The 27636-nt window shown below is 40.8% G+C and overlaps 2 protein-coding genes across 3 annotated transcripts in view; one reads left to right on the top strand and one right to left on the bottom strand.

Annotated features, from left to right (window-relative positions):
* LOC109044708 (TWIK-related acid-sensitive K[+] channel 7) overlaps nt 1–27636 on the top strand; it is a 35701-nt gene that overhangs the window by 1519 nt on the left and 6546 nt on the right. The window contains exons 1-6 of one of the 2 annotated variants that reach the window (XM_072305500.1): nt 2304–2433; nt 8777–8967; nt 11190–11410; nt 12167–12322; nt 14734–15077; nt 22344–22462. In XM_072305500.1, the coding sequence (XP_072161601.1) occupies nt 11284–11410; nt 12167–12322; nt 14734–15077; nt 22344–22462 (746 nt within the window). In that variant the 5' untranslated portion in view covers nt 2304–2433; nt 8777–8967; nt 11190–11283. Of the gene's footprint in view, nt 1–2303; nt 2434–8776; nt 8968–11189; nt 11411–12166; nt 12323–14733; nt 15078–22343; nt 22463–27636 lie in introns of those variants that run through there. The other variant, XM_019062543.2, reaches the window with a different exon arrangement.
* On the bottom strand, nt 310–5904 carry LOC140225715 (uncharacterized). Its single transcript, XM_072305499.1, has 2 exons — nt 4638–5904; nt 310–2403 (listed from the first exon to the last, which is right to left on the bottom strand). The coding sequence occupies exons 1-2, from the start codon at nt 5471–5473 to the stop codon at nt 1593–1595; spliced, it is 1647 nt and encodes a 548-aa protein (XP_072161600.1). The 5' UTR covers nt 5474–5904; the 3' UTR covers nt 310–1592.

The raw sequence follows: 27636 nt of genomic DNA, 5'->3' as shown, positions 1-27636 counted from the left end.
GATGAAAATTGTAAATGTTAGAAATTTCAAGTGGAAATCGTATCTAGGTATATTTTTTAGAATAAAATGAGCAGAAGAACCAATGCTTTAGTCTAAAACTCAAGTTTAGTCCTACGTACAAAGCAATGCAATGATGTCTAACACAGCGATGGCTTGACCGTATCCCCGCGGTCAAAACAGCTGTGTGAACCACAACAAAATAAGTACCATGTAAACAAACATCGACAGAAGATTTATACAATATAATCCCGGTTAAACCTCCCATGGTGAATAAAAATAAAAACCCTGAAAATCAATGAACAAAAAGACTAAACTTATTAGATTTTATTCTTTCCAAAGTACTGAATCCCCAAAAATGTTAATTCATGTGGGAACAACGATAAGCATAGTAGCTGAAGTAAATAAGCTCGAGTGTCTACTTCTATTCTAACGATAAATATATGATGTCCCCAAAACCATAAAACCTAAAATACCGATTGTTGATATAGCATAAATTATGCCCAATCTCTTAAATACCGCAAGTTTACCACCTTCTCGTTTACCATATACCTTTTTGGGCGCTTCTCGTTATCAAATACACCCTTTCCAGTCGTTGAGACACACTATGTAACATGTACCATGGTACATAGTGTGTCACCTTGTGGGAAATAACGTCATTCTGGTACAAACGCCAAAATTTGAATATTTTTCATTTTTTTGTGGTTGTAAAAACTGGTATAAAATCTTGAGCTTTGGATAAAAAATTTATGCACGAACGCATTACCCAGCAACGTTATTTTTGGGCTTCGTAATCGTAATGTTTAAATATTTTATATCGAAAACGCTCTCCTTTTTTACAAAGAGATCAAAGAAGAGGTGGTATTAAGTCTCCTCTAATTGGATACACGGATTAAACCGAGCTTCCTCCTTATCAAATTATTATTAGACTTAAGCTCGATCTTTGGCCTTTAAGAGAACGATCCGATCATCTATTTATCAGTAATTAATAATTTCTCCAAAATTTCTGAGCATCACACGTTAGAGAACATCGGGTACTTTTACAGAAAATTTGACCGAGAGACCCACCTGGAAATAATTGAATCAGTGAGAACGAAAACACATCAACTCGAAATAATGAGAATAATGAAGACACACACGAGACCGCACAGCGGGTGAAGAAATTATAGTCCAAGAAAAAGATTTTTGGTGCCGAAAGGCAAAAACTTAAAGACACTCTGAAAAAAAAATTCAGTTGATTCTACATTTTGGATGTAGAAAAACTGTGCGAGCACTTACTAAAAGCTCATCTAACTGCTGCAGTAGTTATTCTAGCAATGTCAAGATGTAAAACTAACTGCCGCAGCGGGTAATTTAGTACTCTGTGAGTTCTCGCACACTGTTTTTACATCCAGAATGTTAAATTAACTTCACTTTTTTTTCGGTGCACGTTAAAGGTCCAAATTGGAACTGATGCGCTCTTACTTCAATAACCTTCATGAAAATTGACCGTTTTTGATGAAAATTGAGCATTTTCGAGTTACCAAGTTGGTGTGTTTTCGTTCTCTCTGATTCAATTCCGATGCATCGTCATTTTTTTTTATTTTTTATTTTACTTACTGCATGATAAATCTATTACTAGGGGAGCTACCAAATCGTGGAGAGAATCCCCCTCTAGCAGAGGGGTTTGCGAATAACGAAGCGAAATCTTGTGATCCTCCTCGATCAGATGGGTTCGCGAATAACGAAGCGAAATCTTGTGATCCTCCTCTAGCAGAAGGGTTCGCGAATAACGACGAAAAATCATGTGATCCTCCTCTACTAGGAGACCGCATTAACCATGGATTCACCGGCGTGGATCGTGAAATCCTCTCCGTGATGAGCTTGGCTTCATCCATCGGATACACCTTGAATTCCCGGACATTCGGTTTCGGAAACTGGATACCCACGATTGGAATCGTCTCCCCACCACTGGCTCGTTTGAAATCCCGCTGAAACCTCCTGGCACTAAGCCGCCCCTCATCGCTCCCGACGGTAAAGAAAAACGCTTCGATCGGGAGTCTCGCAACATTGTTCTCGTTCCAGGCGTAAACCAGAATCTCGTTATTCTTGAGGTCGAAAGGCTCGTTCTGTACGAAACTCGAGGCTTTCAGAAAGGTCCTGAACAGGCCTGGAGCTTGCGGCGCGGTCATGTCAAAGCCGCACTGGGTGTGGGAGAAATTGAAGCTGACGCGGTGATAATGAGCCAGCCAATCCCTGAACGAAAAGATGCCTTGAGCATGGCAATGACCACTCTCACCTATAGTGTCCTGCTGACTTGGCCCGCAAGCGTATTTCCCGGTTCGCTCGTCAGAGTGCGCGTCCAGCGGGAAGGCGCAGATGACCCTTGTCTTGGTCTTCGTCCATGGGGTCTTCGATTGCGGGTACCTATGTCAAAACAGGAAAGATCGATTTTAGGTATTACTATCCCAATACAAAATTTAAACGCTTGCTGCCCCCTTTTTGTAAATGGACCACTTGACAAGGTACGAATTTAAGCAATCTGATACATGTTCTTTAACCAAAATTTCACGTAGAGCACGATTTGTACAACGAAAATTTCTGAAACCAACTCCTAACAAAGATATTTATGTTTTTATTTCACATTGGTTACGCGGAATTTGAACTGCTCGCTCACAAGAAACTCAAAGCTCTACGTGAGTCAAATCGTGCACTACGACGGTTTCAACAAGCTTCTCAATCTAGCAATATTCATTTCCCCACCATGTGTTGTTCAAACTATAAGCGATTTGCTATAACTGAACCAAAGCTTCAAGATCGATGTTGCCAGATTTTTAAATCGCAAAGACTGTCATGATAACGTTTAGCGCGCGATGTGAATCACGTAGAGCATTGAGTTTTCATGAGCGGATGGTTTAAATTCACGCATCAAGGATCATTAAATATCTTCGAAAGGAGTTGATTTCGGTAATTTTTGTTGTGCACATCGTGTTTTACGTGCAATTTTGGTCAAGAAACATAAATCAGAATGCTGAAATCCTTACCTCGTCTAGTGGTCAATTCCAAAAACAAGCTTCCTAATTCCGTATAATGGAGATACAAGTATGAAGAAGTGTGAGATATAATGAAGAAGTTTCCTAAAACTCTCAGTCAGTCATTGCAGAATGAAAAATAATGAAACTGCGCGGACTTCTCATTTTGTTTGAACAAAAAAAAATAATTATTCTGCCACGATTATGTCTCACGTGGCAAAGGTTATCATTCTAAAATGTCGAATTTAACAGCGTCTGATTTTATGAGGCCCCCTGAAGAAAGTGTGAAAAAACTCTTCCTCCCGAGCAAGGGTGGAAATAGGAGATGACCAAGGGACCCACACTTCCTCCTAGAAGTCTGCTCCACCTCTCTGAGAAAACTGCTTCAGCTTCCCACACATTTGAGAGATTTTTCCAATTAAGTGCGTAACATATCTTTCATCTTTGAAATGAATGAATTCGATCAATTTTTCAGTGAAGATCTCAAAATTTTTCCTGAGATTTTTCAATTTTTTTAAATTTTCCTAGAAGACCCCTTTTACGGATTAGGCTGGTTCCGAAGCAGAAACTTACACTAGGAAGAAAGTCTCTTGGATCCAGAGCCCAGACTTCTAAAAAATATTACACGAAAAATACTCACGATTCAATCGGATTTCTACTTGAATCAAAATGAAATCAGCTGAAATCAAGCTTGACTAAACTTAAAACGGACGCATTTATGCGTAATGGAACTATGCGCAAGTGGAAAGCTGGGGTGTGCTCGTCAGTGCTCGGGCCATAAGAACGAATGGGACTTTTAAAGCGCCAGTGACGTCAGCGGTGAGGACCGGGTAAGAGGAGGCGCGACACGAGCGACGACGACTAGGTCGTCGGTCTTTAACTCATGAGCCCTGCGCACAAGGCTCTTGTCACATACCCACGGCTCAAGAGTTAGAGCTCAATTCTTTTTGCTGTAATGTCAAATCCCGTTTTTCCATCTTCTCAAAAGGAATTACGGGGTGTATTCGTATAGTACATTAATATTTGTCATATCTTCTAAACAAATGAAGATAATCTAAATCTGTAAAAAAACGTTTGATTGTTCAAAAGCTCATTTTTCAAAAAGCTCGTGTCTCGGTATGAAAAATGTGTTCAAAAAGATAGGGATTCCGTAGGAGAGTAAGATAAAGTCTTCTTGTACATGAAAATATTCAATTTTGAACAAAAAATCGCATTTTGACAATTTCGCAAAATGAAGTCGCATGATATCGTCCTATGCGATCTCCCGAACGCGCGTAAATTTTTGACGCGCGGTGGCGAGAGACGGGTGTGGGAAAACTGATGTCACTCGGGAAGACCGAGTTTCAAAAACTGAAGCGTTTTAAAAAGCTGAGATCCACTATTACATTGTTTCTTATCCCGCTTCCACGAGCACACTCCATCTTTCCACTTCCACATAGTTCCTTTTAGCATAAATACGTCCAAATGAGCTTGGCTTCCGGTTCCAGCAAAAATCTGATAGAATTAAGAGTATTTTTTCTCGTCAATTTTTTTAAGAGTCCAGCTTCTGGATCCAAGAGACTATTTTTTCGAGTCTTCACCTCAATAACATCGACAAGCCCATCAAGTAATTAAACACGGAGTTCCTACATAATGAATCCACTGACGTAGCCGTAGGGGAATCCAGCCCACTGCGCATCTCGACGTAGATACCCCATGCAGACGGACATTGTCTCCCGGCTGTACTTGCTCAAGGTCCAAGCGTACGGGTTGCGATCGCTGCTGACACCGCGAATCAAAATGCCGGAACACTCGTACGCCGGACTCTCGCCCCTCGGGCCTTCGCAACCCCCGACCGCATTGTTGAAGCGCTCGTTTAGCTCGTCTGCCTTCCGCTTCGAAGCAGCTACATCAGAGGCAGAATCCGTAGGAGGGGCTGAATCTGTCTCACTGGAGTCTCCTTCCGTTGAGAAGGGAGTAGGTGTCCTGAATCTTGGCGAGGGAGTCCTCGGAGGTGAACCTGTCTCACTTGAGTCTGCTTCTGTGGAGAAGGGTGTAGGTGTCCTGAATCTTGGCGAGGGAGTCCTCGGAGGTGAGGAACCCCTCCACGGGTGATTATCCTCTGGTGAGGAGTTACTCCACGTTGCACGCCGTGGTGGTGAGGAGTCACCCCTCTGTGAGGTACCACTCCATGGTCCGGAGGTTCTCCACAGTGGGAGATCGCTCAATGGTGAGGGGTTCCTCGATGGTGAGGGGTTCTTCCATAGGGGGAGATCACCAAATGGCGATGAGCTTTTAAAAAATACTGGGATTTCACTTCCTGGCGAGGGCTCGCGCGATGGTGAGGTGTTCTTGAATGACGGGCTCCTTAAGAGTGAGGAATGCCTGAATGAGGGACTCCGTGAAAATGGCGGGGCTGTCTGCTCACCAGCGCTGAGCAAGACGCAGATGGAAAGGAATGATAAATATAGCAGTTTTCTATGCATATTTGCGAATGATTGATTGACGAGTAACCAAGCAAAAGATGGAGAAAGATTTTCTGGTTATTGAAAATCGCAAATTATCGATGATTATGGGCTAAAAAACTAAAATTGACTAGTAATTGAAGCTCGTGGATAGTTACAAAGCGTGGATGACTAAATATCTGGGATTGTCTATTCCTACGAAAGATAAGGGCGTTATGTTGGTATATCAACCGATGGAAATTTCCTTTAAAATGTCGTGTCATGTATCTTGTTCTACATGATACAAGGAGACATATTTCATTTTAATGAAAAGGAGAAGCACTGAACGAGATAAATCAAAGTTGACGTCATAAACTAAGCTCGCAACACCAGAATAATACGAGAAAGGAGACTTAACTTGCACGACCCAACACTAGAGAACCAGTCAGTTTTCAAGGAAAAAGAGCCGGAATGACTACCATTGCTGCTTAAATACTACCAATGATGTGTCATGCTGCGTCATCTAGTTCTGCAAAAGCACTTTAACATGGTGCAGTTTACCTTTGTGAGAAGGAACATACCTGTCGATCAATCATCTCTCAATCCGTGATCTACATATCAGAGCCATCCGTGCAATTAAGCTACTTTTTTTCAGAACAAGAACACTCTGATACTCTGAATTCTATTAGGCCGATCATATACAGGGTGTCCCAGGATTAAGTACGAATATTGAATTAATATTTTAATTATTATCATGCAAATCAAAAATCTATCCCAAAAAACCCGTTCCGTCCGATTACACAATTGACTTTTGAGGCTATGTTTATGTTTTGAACCAATCGATATCGATAGAATATCACCCGTTTGATATATCGAATACGATCTATTTCTCCCTTGGATTTTGAGAGGGCAAGTAATTGAAGGCAGCCTCTCCATTCTTTAACATTTTATTTTGTACGGGGGAAATTTTGATCAATTTTAAGGCATTTTCGAGATTTCACGAAGTTTTAATACCTCTCCTCTTTTCTCCTAGCACATTTTGCCTCTTCTCATGAAATTTGGCTTATACTCCCCTCCCCCCTTGCTCGTCTTTCCATGGTTTGTAACCAGTGCTTTGAAAGAAAAAGGAATGGGTCAATTGCACGCAAGAGATACAGCCAACTGAACACACTTCCTACAAGTAAATTTGCTCAAAAATCACGGCGGGTACATAAAAAAATCTGAAATCCACTCCTTTGCGCACAATTCGCATAGCTTGTAACAAGCTTTTTCAAATATGTTCCGCGTGTGCGGGCAGTTTTCCTTGAATCCGGCAGTCAGCTTTGCCCGAAGAGAGACCTAACCTAAATACCCTGGTAAAAATTGGCAGTAGAATCTGTGTTCCAAAATACCATAGACCTACGGCCGGCTGTAAGATTTCCAATAGCTTCTATAGCCGGCTACACAATTTCTTATAGCCTTTTATAGCCGATGGCGACTAAGCAACTCACAGCCAGGCGATAAAGTGTATGCTGAACGTCACTAATTACGGATGCTAGGACTTAGTGAGGTTTTGGACCACTGCTCTCTTTTTGGGCCGTGGTATCTTGATTTATTTTGCGAGGAAAGCTCCGTACTTTTGATGGATGCCTGCCATTCCTAATATATTAGAGCGCCTTCAGTTTCGTATGATACTTTGCAATACTTCTGGTGTGAAATAGTTGCTTCAAGCGCCGTGGCACGCTGCGTGCACGCGGCAGCCAGTGCTAAACGCGCATTGGCGCCTACAAACCTAACAGGGATACTTCACGCGTTGCGCGATGCGTGAAGTATCCCTGTTAGGTTTGTAGGCGCCAGTGCGTCGCCGCTCCGCTTTGTGTTAGGCTCTAATATTTAATCTGGCGGAGCCAGCGTTATTCAACTCATGATTTTGAAATGCTTGCACATCCTGTATGGATTATTCTCGTTTCAATTGATGAAAAAAAAATATGTATTAAAGAAAAATATAATGTGTGTTTTGTAAATATTAAGGTGGTTCCGTATCAAACTTAATGATTTCTAAAGCATACGAATTTCTACTTAATTTCTTATAGCCTTTTATAATCAATGGCGAAGAAGCAACAGGCAGGCGATAAACTGTAAAACCCGGCGATAGGAACTACAGCCCGGCTGCATAATTTTTTATCGCTTCGTATAGCCCGGCCGTATGATTTTCTCCGCATTCTACAGCCAGCTATATGATTTTCTGTAGCCTTCTTTAGCCGGCTATAAGAATTCCTATGGTATTTTGAAACGCAGCTCTTATCGCCAATTTTTACCAGAGTAAACAAATAATCCCGCGAACTGTTATAAACTCTCTTTGCTTAAGATTTCAATTGACTCAAAGCTTTTGCTCTTGCAACATAAGGAAAGAAAAAGGAAGCAAACGCTTGAAAATAATGCGAATCCTACAATAGAAAAAGTTAGCGAGATGGTTAGCTTATTCAAATTGATTATTTCTTACTCCTCTGCTTGTGAAAACTTGGTCGGGGCTGACTGAAGAAAACTGCCCGTATACGCGGTACATTTGAAAAGATTTGTTACAATTTCGCAAATTGCGCGTAAAGCAGTGCATTTTAGATTTTTTTTTACATACCTAACGTTATTTTCGTGCATTTTTATGTCTTAAGAGTGTTCTCATTTTATTGTATCTCTTGCGTGCAAAAGTCCCATTCCCTCATCATGAATCTTTTTTATGTAGGCGCACGGAAGTTCAAACTACTGCGTGTCGCGACTCAACCCCACGCGTCGTAGGTACATGATGGAGAAGAATTTTTTATGTGTTACATTGTAGGCTCCAAATATAAAGTTGGGTATCCAATTGAGCTTTTCCTAGGAATTAGCTGCATTAGTATTCGCGCGCATTAGAGGAAACTTGAGAGAGTTGCGAATGAAATTCCGTGGCCATACACAGAAAAAAAATTCTCGGCGTTTTTACCAAGGTCCGTCGGTACTGCCATCTCACTATTTTTACCAATTATTGGTAATTTTACCAAGACAGAGTGGTAAGCTTACCTAAAAACCGGTATTTTTACTGTTTTTTTTTCAGGTAAGAATACCATTTTTATTGGTAAGGTAATCGATTCCCGGTAACTTTGCCATTTTAGCTCGGTAATTCTACCACAGTCTATAAAAAATATTGGCGTTTTTACCAAGGTCCAGTAAAATTACCGAGAAAGTTCAATAATTCTACCGAGATTTCTCGGTAAAATTACCAATTCCATCAATGGTAATTTTACCAAGAAAAAACTGGGATCAAATAGAACCCTGAATTCTAGGTAATTTTACCCTTTTCTTAGTAAATACACAGAGATTTTTTTTTTTCAGTGTATTGCGCGTCATTTCCGCGTACGTGTTACATCACTGGATGCAGCTTTGATCGCAAAAATCTCAGAAACGATTCATCGTGGAAAAAATGTGTACTGAAACAAGTGTCTAAACTTAATTTACAACAGAAAATGTCCAAGAAAGTCACTGGGTTTAATATCTGAAGTTCGTGTGGACCTCCAGTGACATCGGTAGGCACAAATATTTAACTCACTAGCACCTTCTATTTTCTCTGTGTGGTCGCGCACGGATGTTCGGGCTATGCGGCTGTGGTGACGGTGAAACCTCAAAAACCCGCACCTCTTCTTCGGTGTTACACAATCTACGTTTCTTTCTTTACTTTTATTTTGTGAAAATAAACCAACGCCATGGGGCGACATTTTTACAGAATATTCCTCTCACCGGAAAAACACAGAACATTTCAAGATATGAAGTTAATTAGTTTTCCATAAAATAAAAATAAGGTACGACAGGAAATTTGCAACGTTGCAAACTGATATACAGGGTTTCGTAGTTTCTTCATTGCAGGGTCTACACCTTCCACGCACAGTTCCAGCGAATACATACAACAAGAATATATAAGCAAACAATTCACATCAGCCTGAGATTGAGCAGAACATCAGGCTGAAATCAGAAATTCCTGGCGCTCTTGTTCGAGTGCAATCTTCTCCAAGACTTATTTCAGACACAAACAAATTAATTTGAAGCACATAATCTATTTAATTAATGAATAAAAATTCAGTTAACTTCAACTCGAAAGCATATAGTCAATCATGAATAGTTGCTCTACAAATCATCTTAAGCACTATATTGAAACTGAAGCAACATTGAAACTCACAACCTACGCCTGTACAGGTAACTATCCGTGCCTAGGACTTATCTTTGTAGTTTAAACGAAGAATTGAAAGCGCTCTGCCATGATGGGTCCTCGTTGTAAAACCCGCCTTTGGCGCCACGCCGCAGGTGAAGTGGTGTGCGCCCGGACAGTCAAAACGCCTTCACTCTTGTGCGTATGCAACAAGGACATCCTTGGAGCCCAAATAGTTGCATCCAGGAGTTGCAATGAAATTTGCATAGTGTGTGTCGTTTTTTGTAGTAAATGTCAAATTAAAAACTTTATCATCTTTGTTTGGAGTCGATGTATGTTAGTTTCGTTGCACGAATCATGTTCTAGATATAATTTTGAAGAGGGAATGTGCATCAGAAAGCTTGAGTTCGTATCTTTTCCAGTCACTGGAATGAGAAAGCCTCTTGAATAAAGACTATTAAACATTTTTTCAATAAAAACTACTCTTGATTCAATCTGATTTTTGCTTTAATTAAAAGAAAATCCGCTTACATTAAGAGGCTTGGCTTAAGTTCGAGTTACCTATACGCCTAAGTGGCGAAGTTCTGAGAAAAATTCCGATTTTTTTCAAAAATTCCGAAATACGCCCGGATTTAGTTCCAAAAATCGTCAAATTTTATCAAAAAGTCCCTAAATTTGATCAAATAAATGGTCAAACTGGCGAGACACCGTAAATTTCGAGGATATTCCGAAAATAGGTGAAAATTCCGGGGATTCAGAGGATTCCGGAGAAAAGTTTCGAATTTCAGAATTAATTCCGGGAAATGGCAGCTTTCTCCAAGAGATTTTTTTTTCCAGTACTGGTCCATTAAAAGTTCTGTGCATGGCCTTACGAGGCACGCCAAGTGGGATTAAAGAGCCTGAAAGTTCTTGTGCCTTGAATAGACGATCAAATTCCGAACCAATTCCGATCAAAGTAGACATGCTTGATGACTGATGGTCACTTCTACCATCAAATTTTGACGGGACGCACTATTTTGTTCAAAGTAAGATCAGAACGGAGTGCCACTACTCATCATTTCCTGCCACAGGAAACACTCCTACCGAGTCTCCATTTTTAATAAAATAAGCAAATTAATGAGTTTAAGACTGATGACTCCCAACACTTTGATGCTACTTTGATCGGAATTGGTTCGGGAATTTGATCGTCTATCCAGGGCTGAAGATTTTACTTTCGGGGATTCAACAGTTCCTTACGAACAATTATATGTATTAGGGAGAATCAGTCTTCACCCTAATTTCGAGTGTTGACCTACCTATATGGTCGATGATGAGCTCCGGGTGACGTCATGAGCCAAACAAGTTTCACAAACTTCGGCCATTTTCGACTTGTTTGCAAAACGAAACTGCCAACACGTTTTTAAACATCAACCACGTAGGTAAGTCAACAGTAGAATGCGGAAGTCCCGAAAGTAAAAGCTTCCACAATAGCCGAGATACGAGTGGAGGGTCTCTTGTCTCTGGCAAGGCCTTACGAGGCACACCAAGTGGGATTAAAGAGCCTAAAAGTTCTTAAATGCCATATTTTGAGTGTTTTGAAATTGTTGAATTTTCTGGTGTCAACAGGACAGGAAGGACGTGCGGATTGACGGTTGAAGAGTGAGGGCGGCTCGGGGCGGAGGATGAGGCGGAGGTTTCCTCGGTCGGGGCAGGATGCGAGATGAAGCGGCAGAACGTGAGAACTCTCTCGCTGGTCGTCTGCACGTTCACCTACCTCCTCGTCGGGGCGGCCGTTTTCGACGCTCTCGAGTCCGACACCGAACGCAAGCGCTGGGATTTCCTCCAAGGTACCCCAAATGGAAATTATATACTTGCACGTATTTCTACCGAACGGAACTATAGATGACTGAGAAAGATCATAGAGAAAACTATGGGGTTATGCCCCTTGGCCGCTACGCGGCCCAACCCCTTGAGAGCGCTTCGCCCTCTCTTAGGCCCGCTTTGGCAAAAGAAAGACCTAAAAAAATGAAAAGATTCGACTCTCATTTGTCCAACCTTCCTCTGCCCGGTAGCGATTGGACCAATAAGAATCAAATGAGAAAACCTCCATTTATTTCAAACCTCAGGCCTAGACTGAAACGAAACGTTACGAACGGAACGGATCGTTTCGTTACTTTTGGATAGTCTGTAGTAAAGGAGCAGACCTTCGATTCACTCACCTTACTCTACTAACAGGCCAAGATTCACATTTTCTCTTGAATTTATAGTTAATTGGGAATATAAAGGAATATCGTTCAAATGATCAGTTAATATTTGCAAGGGGAAAAAAGGTGCACAATCTTACCGTCATTGGCATGCTCTTGGTTCCTTTTTGCAAAATGCAATCAATATAATTGAACATTAGTTACCATGACTCGATCACCAATTTCTACTTTTTTGACGCACAGAATGAAATATAACTAAAAAATGAAAGACGTTCAGCTAACTGCACGTAACGCTCCATCATCATAGATACCATTTTTAGTAAATCAAAACTTTTTAGAGACCTCAAATTGCCTTGTAGGTTTATTCTTCTCACAAGCTTTGTTTTTTTGCCACTGCAGACATGCGCGATGGGTTGATGAAAAAATATAACATATCAATGGAAGACTACCGCATGTTGGAGATCGTTATGATCGAGAACAAACCGTACAAGGCTGGACCGCAATGGAAATTTGCGGGTGCCTTTTACTTCGCCACTGTCGTTTTGGCGATGATTGGTAAGTCTCTAAGAATTTCAATTGGTGGATTTAGTAGCTCCTATTCATTTTAAGATTACAGATAATTAGCTCATAAAATTTTTCAGTTAACTTTTTTTTTTTTTTTGAAACAGCGCTACAGGGCTCTCTGTGAAGGACTGCCGCGTTACTAACTATAATGGTAACACCTGAATGCAATTTTAAAGAAGCGAGGGATGAGCGTGTTGCATGAACACAAAATAAAGGCGCCCTGGCCTCGTTACACTTTTAACAGGACTCGGTGGATGTCATTCGCTGTGTTTTTCAATAGGTATTTCAGTCTTTACAATTGAACGTATTTGAATCAAAAGGAACTATATCCGTTCTGACATAAGCCCTGAGATCCATAAGAATACGTGCAAGGTATGACTCATGCCACAATGAATGTCGTTCTTTTTGATTGAAATACGCCGAATTAACGGTCAGAAACTCGGTGTTCCAACTAGTTCTATGTTTTGCTGATCGACAGGCCTCATGATCTACCCGTCGAATACTGCAGACTACCGTGTTAAGGATAAGAATACATTATAACAATGGCGAGGCGTAAATGGTCGATAATATTTTCGATATTTCCCCATTTGAAGCTATGGTGAGGACTCGATTGTTAAGGTGTTCCTTGTGAACATCCTGTTTATAGATCCTTTTACATAGGTTTAAATGGTAGAGCAATCGATCTATCATGAAGCACGATACGCCACTGCAATATGAACATCTGAAAGTTGCCAAATTTTCCTCGCATAAAGCATCTATTCTTGAGGAAATTTATGCATATTTTTTTTTTGAAATTTTAGATCGAATTGCGAATATAACTGTCTAAAAATTTTGTAGACAAACATTTAAAATTTTCTCATGAATTAGTATCTTGTTGAAGGAAATATGGCAATGACTCTTAATCTGGCATCCTCACCGCTTAAACTCCTAGAAAACTTTATTTGATGGCTGCTTGATGAAATAAGTACTTAGAGACATTTCCTCAGATGGTTTATCCATCTACATGCGAACATCCGCAATTGGATGTGCCTCTCTTGAAAAATGAATAGCTGTCATATGATTCCAATGCACCGTGGAAGCTGCAACCAATCAGAGTTGGTACTGGCTTTCCGAACGAAGCCTTGAATAAAATGGAATAACGGATAATCTGATTTACGGAGAGAGCTAGGTGAACGTGTAGCAGCAATCTCACCTGGAGAAAATTGCATTATCGAAGAGCAAATCCTATCCCTTGAGGAGGTTGCCTCACTTCAAGCTATGTGCTAACGAGGCAAATAGAATGTTGTATTTTGAAGACAAAATAATGAAATTATCACTGTCTCGGAATAGGTTTATTGATAAATAGTCCTTCCCCTCTGATAGATACACTCACATTTATGAGCCGCTTTCAAAGTTCGATCTCTACGACACCTGTTATAGCCTCCTATCTTCTCGAATTCCCATTGGCGCACTCTCAATAACTCCTCTTTAACCTACAGTACCTGTATACGGGAGAGTATTGCCATCCCAATCCTTTTACTACAGAAAAAGTGTGCCGCTCTCTGATTGGTCGGCTATCATGGAGCCACAAAATTAGCGCAATAAACAAACCCCAGCCCCTCCGCTCTTGTCCCAATGTAAACAAACAATATGGCGACAAAGTTCTACAAAGTTCTAGTCGTGATTTTGGATGTCATAGAAATTTTTTTATGATCAACTTCTGAATTTAGTTTGGATCAAACTTTGATGGATTTTTTGCCGAAATTTAACCTTTGAGTGTGATTATCATTCATTTCTCAGCCGATAATACGTATCCCTCTGGGTCAGGTTTGTTTACATTGGGCCAACTTTGGAGCTCCACGATAGCCTTAAACTGATGAACCAATCAAAGAGCGGCACAGAGATGGCAATACTCTCCCGTATAGGTACTCTACTTCAACACATTGTCTCTTGTTGTTCGGTTGTCTCGGATGTCTTTCTGAGCTACCTAACCTCAAAATTACCGACATGTCCGAACATTCCTACATACACGGAGAAAAAAACCTCGTGCGTGGGACCCGAAGTTTAGGTCATGTGGATCTCTGAAGTTTTCGGATTGAGCATCTGAACACTTTAGGTGTAGCTGTCGAGGTTCGGATCTCACGTCTGAAACTTCAGTTCTCACATCTGAAGTACTTCAGACATGAGAACCGAAGTTTTTCGGATGTGAAAACCGAAGCACTTCAGATGTAAGAACTGAAGTTTCAGATTTGTGATCGAAACCTCAGCAGCTGGACTTAAAGTATTCAGATGCTCAATCCGAAAACTTCAGAGATCCATATGACCTAAACTTCGGGTCCCACGCACGAAGTTTTTTTCTCCGTGTAGATACTCTAATCCAGAGGCTCATGTCCATTCTGATGATATGCGATTTTTTCCAACAGGTTATGGGCACTCGACCCCCGTGACGATAGGCGGGAAGGCGTTCTGCATGGCGTACGCAATGGTGGGGATCCCGCTGGGCCTGGTCATGTTCCAGTCGATCGGTGAGCGGCTCAACAAGTTTGCCTCGGTGGTGATCCGCCACTTCAAGATCTACATGGGCTGCCACAAGGTCGAGGCCACGGAGATCAACCTCATGTTCGCCACCGGGTTCCTCTCCTTCGTCATCACCACCACGGGGGCCGCCGTCTTCTCCCGCTACGAGGGCTGGAGCTACTTCGACAGCTTCTACTACTGCTTCGTCACGCTCACCACCATCGGCTTCGGCGACTACGTCGCGCTCCAGGTTGGTAGTGATCTGAAAGGAAGTCTGATGTTCCCGCACACAATTTCCTTGACGTTTTCGCATGAAATCTTGGATTGACATTTCCGAATAAAATATTTCCGAGAATTTGCGCTTACCTCAGACTGCTCAACGTGATTTCTTCACTGAAAAAAATACTCCGGCCGTGGGAGCCGAAATTACGGGCTATATAGACATGCCGTCCGTTCCGGGCTCAAAGGCCGAAAATTCCGGCTGCTGGAGCCGTAGCTTCGGCCTCTGAGCCCGGAGCAATCGAAGCTACGCCTCCAGCAGCCGGAATTTTTGGCCTTTGAGCCCGGAACGGACGGTATGTCTATAGCCCGTAATTGCGGATCCCACGGCCGGAGTTTTTTTTCAGTGTTCAAGCTGGATCTCTTGTGTGCAACACGGAAGAAAACAAAACTGCTGATTTAACAACTTTGTGGTTAAACAAAGTGTCCGACGTGTTTCAATGTAGATTTTAAGATAAATCAGTGATAATGTAATCACCACCGTGCTTACATCAGCTTTCCATTATTTTAAAATGTACATTTAAAACATGTCAGACGTATATTTTAACAATTTAATTGTTAAATGAATCGCGTTCAGCAGAAAGGAACCAAGCCCCATCAGCTATTGCCAAATTTTACGAAGCAATTTAATTTATTACAGGAGAACGTTTGTGCGAATTCTTTTGAAAATTTTAAGGGATTTGTTTCGCACTATACAGAAAATTCACTGAAATTTGCAGAAAAAAAAAAAAAAAAAAACCGCACAACCGTTTTCATTTACCTAATATATAAAATTTCCCTTTTTGGCGATAGCTGATGTGGCTTGGTTCTTTTCTGCTTAACGCGGTCCAAATGAGCAATCCATTTTTTCCGGGAAACGATCCATTCGACACAAACGACTTGCTCCAGCGGGCCGATTATTGAAATTGATAGACGAAGCTATAGACAAAGAAGACAAAAGAGAGATTTTATCGGTGGAAGCGGGTGGTTGCAAGGGACAAAGGAGGTAGGTAATAGAGTAACTACGGCAACTCACGAGAGACCCGATAGTTAGTCTATCATTTTCTCCCTTATGCCGCAATCGCACGCTGAATTAAGCAGCTGAATGTGGGAGTCAACAGTCATCGCCTAACGGCTGAAATTTTGCAAATTTGAGGTATTTTCATCCAGATGTATATCAAATCTACTCGAATAGTTGGGACAACGTCAAAATTAGTCCGATGGTTGCTGAGAATCGTTGCTGAATTTTGCGCATCACGCGCAAAATTCAGGCATCGGGCCGATGACTTCCACATTCAAGCCACATTCAGCTCCCACATTCAGCGTGTGATTGCGACTTTAGTCTATAGGAACTACCCATTTCAACCAATAGGATCGCTCCATACTCCCTACGTCTTCTTTGTCTACAGCTTCGTCTATCAATTTCAATTATCAGCCCGCTGTCGGATGAGTCCATGCTGAGCTGTAAACAGCCGCTATCATTCAACGTGGTTCCTCAACTGTCAAAGCGTCTCCTCCGTGGCGCGAGGTGGGACGCTGACGCGCTGTTTGCATAATTAAAGAGCGGCAGGCGCAAGAGTGCCCGGATGCAGCTGACCCAAGAGGTGTCTGTTGCAGCGCGAGCGTTATTATTAAACACCTCGGCAAACTTTCAAACCTGCCGAGCGCAAAATTCAATAAAGAAGGCCGCCGCCCGGGACAATTTTGAAGTTAAATCGGATTAGGGGCGAAATTAGACCCGGAACTACTGACGGTTTCAATTCCTTATGAAATAGATCCCCGTGCAGAATTTCAATCGAGATGCGGGTAACTCTGTGACATCCACTATTCTGCCGTGCTAAGGAAAAACGCCGTATGAACCCTCAGACGTTGCCAAGTTTCCTCCGATAAAAACCTGATTTACTAGGAAAATTGCGAATACTATTTTCCAAAAATTTCAGACAATTTTGTACGCAATTTTATCTGAAATATCTGAAAATTTCAAGGAAAAATATGCATGAATGTTGTCAAGAATACATGTTTTCTCAAGGGAAATTTGGCAACTCTCGAATGTTCATACGGCGTTCTTCCTTAGCACGGCAGTATTAAAGCGAGCCGGTGAAGGGGAATGAAATATGAGCCCTTCGAATAGATGAGTATTCGCGCTTCCCGGAATTTCTCTTGCCTATGCGGTTAAATTGAAGGCGAGCCGTAAGTGGGCGATTTCTGCCGATGGGTTCACCCACTGCATGTTTACTGGTCTTATCAACGTTTATTGAGCGATATAGATATTATTTCTAAAGGAGATGAATATTCGTGCTCCTCCACAGGTTTATTCTGCCGTGCTATGGAAGAACGCCGTTTGAACATTCGAAAGTTGCCAAATTGCCCCGGATAAAACATGTATTTTTGAAGAAAATTGGACCGCGTTAAACAGAAAGGAACCAAGCCACATCAGCTGTTGACAAATTTAATCGGGCAATTTAATTTTTTACATGAAAACGGATGTGCGGGTTTTTGTGCAAATTTCTATGAATTTTCTCCATGATACAAAGCAAATTCCTTAAAAATTTCAAAGGAATCCGCATAAACGTTCTCTCGTAAAAAGTCAAATTCCCCTGTTAAATTTGGCAATAGCTGATGTGGCTCGGTTCTTTTCTGCACAACGCGGTCCAATTGTGCGTATATTTCTTTGAAATTTTCAAACTATTTAGATCAAATTAAGGACACAATCCTCTGAAAAATTTGAAGAAAAATATTGACAAATTTTTCCGAATAATCGAGATTTGTCACAGGAAATTTGGCAACTCTCGGATGTTCATACGGCGTTCTATCCTTAGCACGGCAGCATGTTACATGATTGAAGGAGCAACGCATTTGTAGTTTGCCTTAATTTAGAATGACATTTACTATTGCCAAATACAACAATCATCAATGGCTTCTCAACATCGTATGTCGGTTTCACCGGAGGTTATGTGGCGAAAAAAATGAGACTTTTCAAATAGACATTTTATTCGCTTTACTAAATAGATTAATGAGCACTATTGAATAGATGTGTTGCCAATTACCTTAAACTGAATGTGAATTTCAAGTATAGACGATGTTTGCAAACGATATCATACCTTGTTGATGAAAAAAATTCATAGCGGAAAAAATGGAGACGTTTTCAACTAGGCATTTCATCCGCTTAATTCACATAATGGACCACTAGACAAGGTAAGAATTTCAGCAATCTGATACATGTTTCTTAACCAGAATTTCACGTAGAACACGATTCACGAAAATTACTGAAACCAACTCCTAACGAAGATATTAACGTTTTTATTTTACATTGGTTACGAGGAATTTGAACTGCCCGCTCACAAGAAACTCAAAGCTCTACGTGAGTCAAATCGCGCACTACAACGGTTTCAGCAAGCTTCTCAATCGAGCAATGTTCATTTCCCATCATGTGTTGTTCAAACATTAGCAATTTGCTATAGCTGATCCAAAGCGTCAAGATTGAGGTTGCCAGATTTTTATATCGCAGAGACTGTCATGATAACGTTTAGCGCGCGATGTGAGTCACGTAGAGCATCGAGTTTTCATGAGCGGGTGGTTTGGATTCACGCATCAAGGATCATTATATATCTTTAGAAGGAGTTGATTTCGATAATTTTCGTTGTGTGCGTCGTATTTTACATGAAATTTTAGTTAAGAAACATGTATCAGAATGCTGAAATTCGTACCTTGTCTAGTGGTCCATTGTAAAAAAGTATTTGATTTGACAACAGGGTTGTAAACCTTCGCAGCCTCGACTTCCTCATTTGACATTGGAGTAAAAAAACACGAGCCAGTCCAGCCACATTATCCGACTCATTTAATTATCTCTGCCTCTGGGGGTTGTAATTTCCAGCTCACGCCTATCATCCTTCTAGCGCCCCTTGCCCCCTACCCCAAGCCCCCTCCTACTGCTGTGAACGCACAGTCGTTAAATTAACAACTCGAGTGGAAAACTGCATGAACACCATAGGGTTCCTATAGCCCTTATAATATTCCTCAAAAACCTTCAACCGTTTCTCGTGGAGTATTTAACTTTTCGAGGCTTTTATGCTGCCGTGCTAAGGAAGAACGCCGTATGATCATTCGAGAGTTGCCTTTCCTCGGATAAAATGTTTGTTTTTGAGGAAAATTTTGAATGTGTTTCCTTGATATTTTCAGACACTTTGGGTAAAATTACAAACAAAATTATCTGAAAAATTGGGTGAAAAATGTTCAAAAACTTTCCTTAAAATTACTGCTTTGCCAGAGGAAATTTGGCAACACCTGAAGGTTCATACGGCGTTTTTTCTTAACACAGCAGTTTGGAAGGAGAGAATTGAGGGAGGATAATTGAAGGAGGGGAATACGTGCGAGTTGTTTGAAGTGGCGGAATGTGATTTGTGCAAAGTTTTGGTCAAAATTGTCACGCAATTTTTCGCGGAATTTTCATTGGACTTCCAAAAATATTTTCTTTAAAATACCTCGGACAAAAGCTCCAACGCGTGAAAAAATGGAAGTATTAATGTTAAAAGAAACAATGTAGAATTTAATTAGAAGAAAGTACACATATACAGCAAGGACATTTTCTATCTATAGTAAGCACTCAAAATGCCTCATCGGATAGTTTTCGCCGCAGGCAGTGACCAATCGTCGGAATATTGAAATCTTATGTTGAATAATAAATTGTAAAAATTCGGAGATTAAGGAAAAAACAGTAATATACTGATTATTATTCTTCGACATCTAAACAGACGTTTTTTTCTTGGTTGCGAGGTACCAGCTAGTATACGCGCAAGTGCGTGCAGTGTGCGCAAGTGCGGAATCGGGTACCACAGTTGGGTTCGGTTGGGTCACGCAACTAAACAAACCTCCCGGAGAAGCGGGGAGTATCACCAATATTTGAAGGCGCTCCCAGCCGAGGCCGTGTATTTGAAGTTCGAAACATTGTTTCGAGGTGGCGACCATTCTCTATTTTTTACACAAATTTTTCACCGTGCTGAACTTTTTTTGTGTACCCACTGCGATTTTCATCCGATTTTACGGTTTTTGAAGTTTATTCAGTTGAATTTATGTTCTACACGCAAGACACCCATTTCAGCATCACGTGCCTCACGAAAGGAGTTTTCCATTTATTTCCTTTTTAAAATGTATATTATTTGTTTTGATGTATGCTGATTCATCTTTAGGGACCTAGAACATACCTTTCTGACCTTGCTAATCAATCGACAAAAAATTTCTTATACATTGAATTATAACAAGGTGGACTAGTGCTGGGTCCACACTATTTTGCAGGGTTAACAAGGCAAAGAATTTCAACAATTTGAATTAGAGTGAACATTTTGAGCTCTTATTATATGAGTACCAGCAAACTACTTGGATTGCATTTTGCAAAAAGGAACCACTAGCATTGCAATGTTGCTAAGATTGTGAAACTTCTTTTGTCTTGAAGGAAAAACCCGATTATCCCTATATAGTTTCTATTTTACTCGCTAAAAACTGTAAATTTAAGACAAAAATTAAAATGTAAATTTCATAGTTTTTCACGATTTCTGCAATTTTATTGCAAAAGATGAAGTTGCACAATCTTAGCATCATTGCAATGCTAGTGGTTCCTTTTTGCAAAATGCAATCCACTTATGAAGCGTTTCCGGGCATACGTGTATAGGGAAAGAAGGTCATATTCTGAGTCGAAAAATCGATCCTGAAAGTTCAGTACGTTAACTTTCGGACACCCTGTATATCGCATAAGTATACCTAAACCGTCGGAAAGTCCTGTTTAGAACAAGCAACCCCCGACAATTCGAGAAATTAAGAGGAGTTTAGCACCTGTAAGCGAAGTTACGGCTACCGCAATACGGGGAACCGACGGCAAAATTCGCCGAAGGCGAAGAAAAAAATGGACATTCTTTGAAGAGACGAGCCGCAAAAAAAGCCAAGCCCCGGATTAATTTCGGCTCGTAAGCGATTTAATAATTCACGAGCGTTGGTTTCTCGGAACCAGGGTGGAAGGGGGGAGGGGGTGGAGGGGGTTGGGGCTCCCGCCACCGTGTTGATTTTGCGGTCTCCCGGGAGCGGTTTGGTTCGGCTTGGCTAATGACTGTGCCCTGCGGTCGGCGACGCTGCATAAAGCCAATACATCATGTCCCCAAAGTTACTTTCAGCAGTTTACAAAAGAGTCGACAAATAAATTCTACGGAAAGGAACACCTGAAGTGTGCCTATGGGTCGTATTCGACACATCAAGCAGGTGGGATTGTATCGATATCGATCGGTTCAATATGTGAACTTAGCCTCAAATGTATTCTTCTTCCTCTTTTTCTCGTTATTTTATAATGAATGGAAATAAATGTAATGTAAATAAACATAAAGAAATGGAAAACTCCTTTCATGAGGCACGTGACGCTGAAATGGGTGTCTTGCGCGTAGAAGTTAAAAAGGAAAATAATAGTGTGAATTTTAATACTGTGCACATATTAAGTATACTTTTAAAAGAAAAGAAGTTATACGGTTTTGAAAACACTGTGATCGCGCTGGTTCCTTTTTGCTAAATGCAATCCATATATCGCATAGAAGAAGTTGCTCAATGTTTAAAATGCTGTAATCGCGTTGGTTCCTTTTTGCTAAATGCGGTCCAACTAACCCATTAAGTCCGTTCGACATTTGGATTGCATTTTGCAAAAAGGAACCAAGAGCATTGCAACGTTGATAAGATTCTGCTACTTCTTTCGACTCATAAGTAAAATGTGACCATCTATAAACAATATCTGTTTTTCACCTTATAAACTATAAAGACAATAATTACAATGTAAATTTCATACTTTTGCATGGTTTCAGGTTTCAGTGCTATTATTGCGAAGGATGAAGTTGCACAATCTTAACAACATTGCAATGCTCTTGGTTTCTTTATGCTAAATGCGGTCCAACTGACGCATTAAGTCCGTTCGATATTTGGATTGCATTTTGCAAAAAGGAACCAATAGCATTGCAGTGTTGCTTAGATTGTGCAGCTTTATCCTTTGCGATAAAAGTGCTAAAATCATGCAAAAATATGAAATTCACAAGGTAACTGTCTTAAATTTACATTTTTAGGGTGTAAAATAGGAACAGTTTATAGATGGTCAGGTGTTTCTTCCATGGCAAAAGAAGTTGCACAATCCTAGCAAAATTACAATGCTCTTGGTTATTTTTTGCAATATGCAATCCAATTTTTTCACCATTCAGAAGGTACCTAATCTTTGCTTCCTTCATTTTGATTGCAGAACGACCAAGCCCTGACAAACAAGCCGGGATACGTGGCGCTGAGTTTGGTGTTCATTCTCTTCGGCCTGGCGGTGGTGGCCGCCTCGATCAACCTGCTTGTTCTGCGATTCATGACGATGTAAGTTATGGCGTTCATGCATAATGCAAGCTTTAATTTTCCCTCCTCTATGCCGTGCCCACCGTACCCGAAGCCATGTCTATTCCACCTACCTACGGGGTTCACACACTCAATCAGCCGACTTTATTTCCGCTTCGAGTGCGGGTGCGCCTCAAGTGCTGAAACATTGAGATAATCCCACCAATGAAAATTTAATTTACCTTCACCGTTTATTTCGACTTCGAGCTCTGATTAAACCGTGGAACGGCTGCGCCAACATTGTATGTTGATACTGATGAGCCTCCGACGAATTTGAAAATAAGAAATTGATCATAATCATTTGAACATCACTGGAAGAAAAGCCGCTTGGATCTAGAGTCTTGGCTCTTAATAACATTGACAAGAAAAAATACTCTCTATTCAATCGGACTTTTTGCTAGAATCTAAAGGAAATCCGCCTAAGTCAAGAGGTTACAACAGTTACAATGATTGTAATCTTTAGTCGCATTTCTAAGGCGCAATGATACAACTATTTGAACTCTCCGGAATGCGTGAGGTATCACGCCTCATTTGAAGGCGTTTTTAAAACGACCAAGTTCCAACACCCGGATTATCGTTCTGCATACTTCATATTCTTTTGTTATATTCCGTACCACTTGCTTATTTTTAATCCTCGTATAAAAACCACCCATTTGCTAAATAAATTCTAGCTGGAGCGCACTTCAGCTATGCATTCACGACTGCAAAAATGTTAATGGAAATCGAAAAGGCCACCGTGCAATAAGACTATTTCAGTTGTAAGCTTCCGTCGCCTTTCTAAGGCGCAATGATACAACTTTTTGAACTCTCCGGAATGCGTGAGGTATCACGCCGCATTTGAAGGCGTTTTCAAAACAGCGACGTTCCGATACCCGGATTATCGTTTTGCAAAGTTCCTATTCCTGTTCCTATTATATGATTTATTTCTTACCATTTGTTTGTTTTCAATCCTCCTAAAAAAATACTCATTTGCTGAATACACATCGGACCGGAGCGCACTTAAGCTATGCATTCGCGACGGCAAAAAGGTCAAAGGAAATCGACAAGCGCAGCGTGTATGAAGCATATTTCAATTGTGATCTTCCGTCACATTTCTAAGGCGCAATTATACAACTATTCGAACTCTCCGGAATGCGTGAGATATCACGGCGTTGAAGGCGTTTTTCAAACAGCCAAGTTCCGATACCCGCGCGCGGATTATCGTTTTGCATACTTCATATTCTTTTGTTATATTCCGTACCACTTGTTTATTTTTAATCCTCGTATAAAAACCACCCATTTGCTAAATACAATTCTAGCTGGAGCGCACTTCAGCTATGCATTCACGACTGCAAAATTGTCAAAGGAAATCGACAAGGCCAGCGTGTATGAAGGTTATTTCAATTGAGGACACCGCACCAAGAACAGCCTATAACTGGAAACCGCGTTTTGAGAAAAACATATTTAAAGTTTTGTTTTTGATGTATTGCGCAGACTTTTCTATGCAGGTACTCTGTTTTGGTGTTTTTGGGTGACCTAACCCTTCTATTGAAGGATGCCGGGTAGATTTTGCGATACATTTTGGGTTTACACTCTAATATATTTAATTTAAAAAAACGGTTTATAGGCCATTATTACGCCCAACAGTCATTTTGGTGGCAATATGAAGTATAAATCATTTTAATCACGCATGATTAACGCAAAATGAAAGAATATCGATAGTGAGTAGAGAAAAGGGTAACTAGCACCTTATAGGCCCTTAAGTTTATAGACCCGTTTATTGGTCGTTCTTGCAACCATCGATCCAGAGGCCTGACTTAACTCGGAAAAAAAAGGTTTTTCGACCTCGAGCCGTTACCTATCTATATTCTATCGCTACCACAGCATAGTCCAGGGTAAGTAGAATCCGAAAAGCAGATGGGCGTAATAACGACCTATACGCCTATAGGTTGTTCTTGGTAAGGTGTCCTCAATTTCTGATGGCAAGTATGTTCTTTCTCTATTAATTTGTCTTATTACCTTGAATACGCCTGAAAATAAAACCGGTGACACTACTATTCTCGCTATCGTAAAATCTCCCATAAATAAAAAACTGTCTCCCCGTTTCATCGTTCTTCCCACTTGAAAATGAAACGAATACCTGGAAACAATTTTTACGACTCGATTTCGGCTTCGTCACGCGCTGACAATCACCCGACGGGATGCTGTAAGATCGCGAACAAACAAGAGGAATTATGCGCATTATTTTGCATTTAAATCACCTCGAGGATACGAAACCTATTACTTTCAAACAGAATAGGTAGTGTTTTCAAAACCTAGCTTACCTCGCCGTAACTCTCGGGTTTTAAGCCCCGAGAAACTTTTAAAAAAAAACAAAGTTCGCAGACTTAATTTTCTAATAAGGATCTCGTCTCAGAGTAAGAAGCACCAGAGTTGTCTGGTCTCATGAATGGCGCGCTGCGGTAGAAAACCTACAAAGAAAGAGACCGATTTCGTCACCCTCTGCCCAAAGTATCACAAGTTCCATGCGACGTTTAAAAATTTTCGCCACCAATTTACTTTTTTTATAGGAAAATTATTCAACGAAGCTGTCCAAAAATTTCACCGATTTTTCTATATGCTGCTCTGAAATCCAGTGCAATTTTTAAACAGTTTCAACCAACCAATTCTCTGTAAAAATATAAAATGGCGGCGGAAATTTCTAAACGTCGCATGGCACTTGTGATACTTTGGCCAGAAGGTGAGGATTTCTTGAAATGCTAGGCTGAAAGCTCAGTGAAAATGTGCTATTTTAAATGTCCATTTAGACACCGCGATTGCCTAAGTGATAAACCGCGTATCTTTGTTTGCGACGGTGCAGACTTTCTGTAGTACTTCATAGTTTTCTTCAAAAACTATTCAACGTATATCATCGAAAACTTTCTTGATTTTTCTTCTCCATTCGCAGAATATCCTGTAGGTAAAAATTGCAAGCTATATAGTTGGTTTGTTTCTATTTGAAAAAATAAAAGCGAAGCGGACATCTTAAAACAACACAAAGGAGATCCGTGGTTTCGCACTTCAGCCATCGACCTGTGTCATTAAAAGACCGGATGTTCCAAAATGTTGGACGCAAAATTTGTCCTATACAAAAATGTGCCCTTTCTAATGGCAATCCTTGAGAGACCCTAAAGTTAGTCCATCATTTTCCCCCTAAGTCTCTTGGAACCACCAATTTCAACAACCAATAGGATCGATCCATACTCCCTACATCTTCTTTGTCTATCAATTTCAATAATCAGTCCATTCAGCTAAGATACGATGTCGAAGTAGGCTAAACTTAAACCTAACATCGCTTAGTTTCTCAGTCCAATAAACGCGACTCAACGGTTGTGCTTCGAGTAAAAACGTTCTGCATTTGGATGTAAACACGCTCGTAATGGAGTCATTCAAGCGGAGTCGAAGAACATCGTGGAACGTTTTGTATCCGATGATTCTGTCGCCAACGGTCCCGAACAGTTTACTTGGACGAGAAACTTTAATTAAACTCGGCTGGTGTATTGTATATCACGCATGCCCGAAAATCGCCCTCAAAATAGTGAGTATGCAACCGGACGATCAATGAGATGAGATGCTTCCTTAGGACGAGTCTCTGATCTAAAAGAGGGATTTGCGAGTCAACAATTAAAGAAATTGTAAATAGATGGGCTTTGATTGCATTGCAATGTTGTGTAATTTCACTCATTTTACTGGGACTAGCTTCATTTCAGCCCGACCGGAGATCTCTCAATGTTGACTCCGAACTTTTAGTCTATGTTGATTCTTTTATTCCCTCCTAATTATTTAATTTTGATTCCCCGTGATTTATGTAAGATTGATTCCCTGTTGATTTTTCTCGATATCGGACGGGAATTTTTTGGGGGGGGGGGGGGGGTTGCGTCAAATCCTACTTGGTTTAAAACGTGGAATCGATTTCGCCTGGTCCCGTGACTAGCTGGAGCTTCCTGAGCCGAGAAACGATGAGTGTTTTTTATCGTTTTTCACTGTTCACTGGAAAAAAAAACACATTGGATCTGGAGTCCAGACTCTTAAAAACATCAACAAGAAAAAATACTCTTGATTCAATCAGAATCTAGCTTAAATCAAGAACCAAGCCTCCTAATTTAAGCGGATTTCGTTTTGATTCAAGCAAGAATCCGATTTAATCAAGAGTATTTTTTCTTGTCAATGGTTTCTAGAGTCTGGACTCCAGATCCAATGTGTTTTTTTTCCCAGTGTTTTGACCATTTACGAGAATTCACTCCCTGTTCTGAGCTCCAATGAACTCGTGGAGCATTTTGCATCAGATTCCTTTTCGATCGAATCCATATACCCTACGCCTTGAAAGTGTTCAATGATAAGATGATAATTTTGCAATTAGGAACCACAACTTTTGGCCTCGTTTAGGAACAACGTATGCACCACTAGTTTTTGTATGCACTCAAGTGTTTTTACAGATGAGCCAGAAATTGTAGTTCCGAATAGTAAAATGTAGTCCAAATGATCACACCAATACATCGCTGAGCGACGAGAGAGCTTCGTAAAAATCACTTGCATACTTCCATTCAAAATTATTTATAAAAATATGTAAATGAAGAGGAGGAAATTAGTTGGGTTTTAAGTAATGTTTTATTATTTGAAATGACAATCGTTCCAGCAAACTGCACAAAAACTTCAAAATCATAAGTCAAAAACCGCTGATACCTTAAGTTTGAATATTCGCGTCAAATACAGTGCAGCCGGCGCGGCGCGGGGCTGCTAGCGCGCACGGCGCGGAACGCATGCATAGTAGCGCCTTACAAGACCGCAGGATACTTCATGCATTGCACGTACAGCACGGCGCGCGCGCGGGGCATAGTAGCGCCTCACAGGTCTGCAGGATACTTCATGCATTGCACGTGTACTACGGTGAGCGCTCAAGGCGTTGAAAAGTCGTATTTTCTTGATGTCAAACCTATCCCGGCGCACACCATTTCCGAACAGTGCACACCGCGAGCTTGCAATCCTGGGATCACATGATTGTAGTGAAATTCAATCTTGTATAATTTCTGGTGAAAATATAAATCCTTAGAAGAAAGTTTTCAAATTGGAATGCTGACACGTTCTATATGTCGTCCGGAAAACACCGAACTTGGCTGACTTTCAGGGACAGAAAGTGG

The sequence above is a fragment of the Bemisia tabaci genome, chromosome 10 (genome assembly GCF_918797505.1).
Source record: "Bemisia tabaci chromosome 10, PGI_BMITA_v3".
Classification (NCBI taxonomy): domain Eukaryota; kingdom Metazoa; phylum Arthropoda; class Insecta; order Hemiptera; family Aleyrodidae; genus Bemisia; species Bemisia tabaci.
The sequence above is the reverse complement of the archived record's forward strand: the minus strand, read 5'-3'. Positions and strand labels throughout refer to the sequence as shown.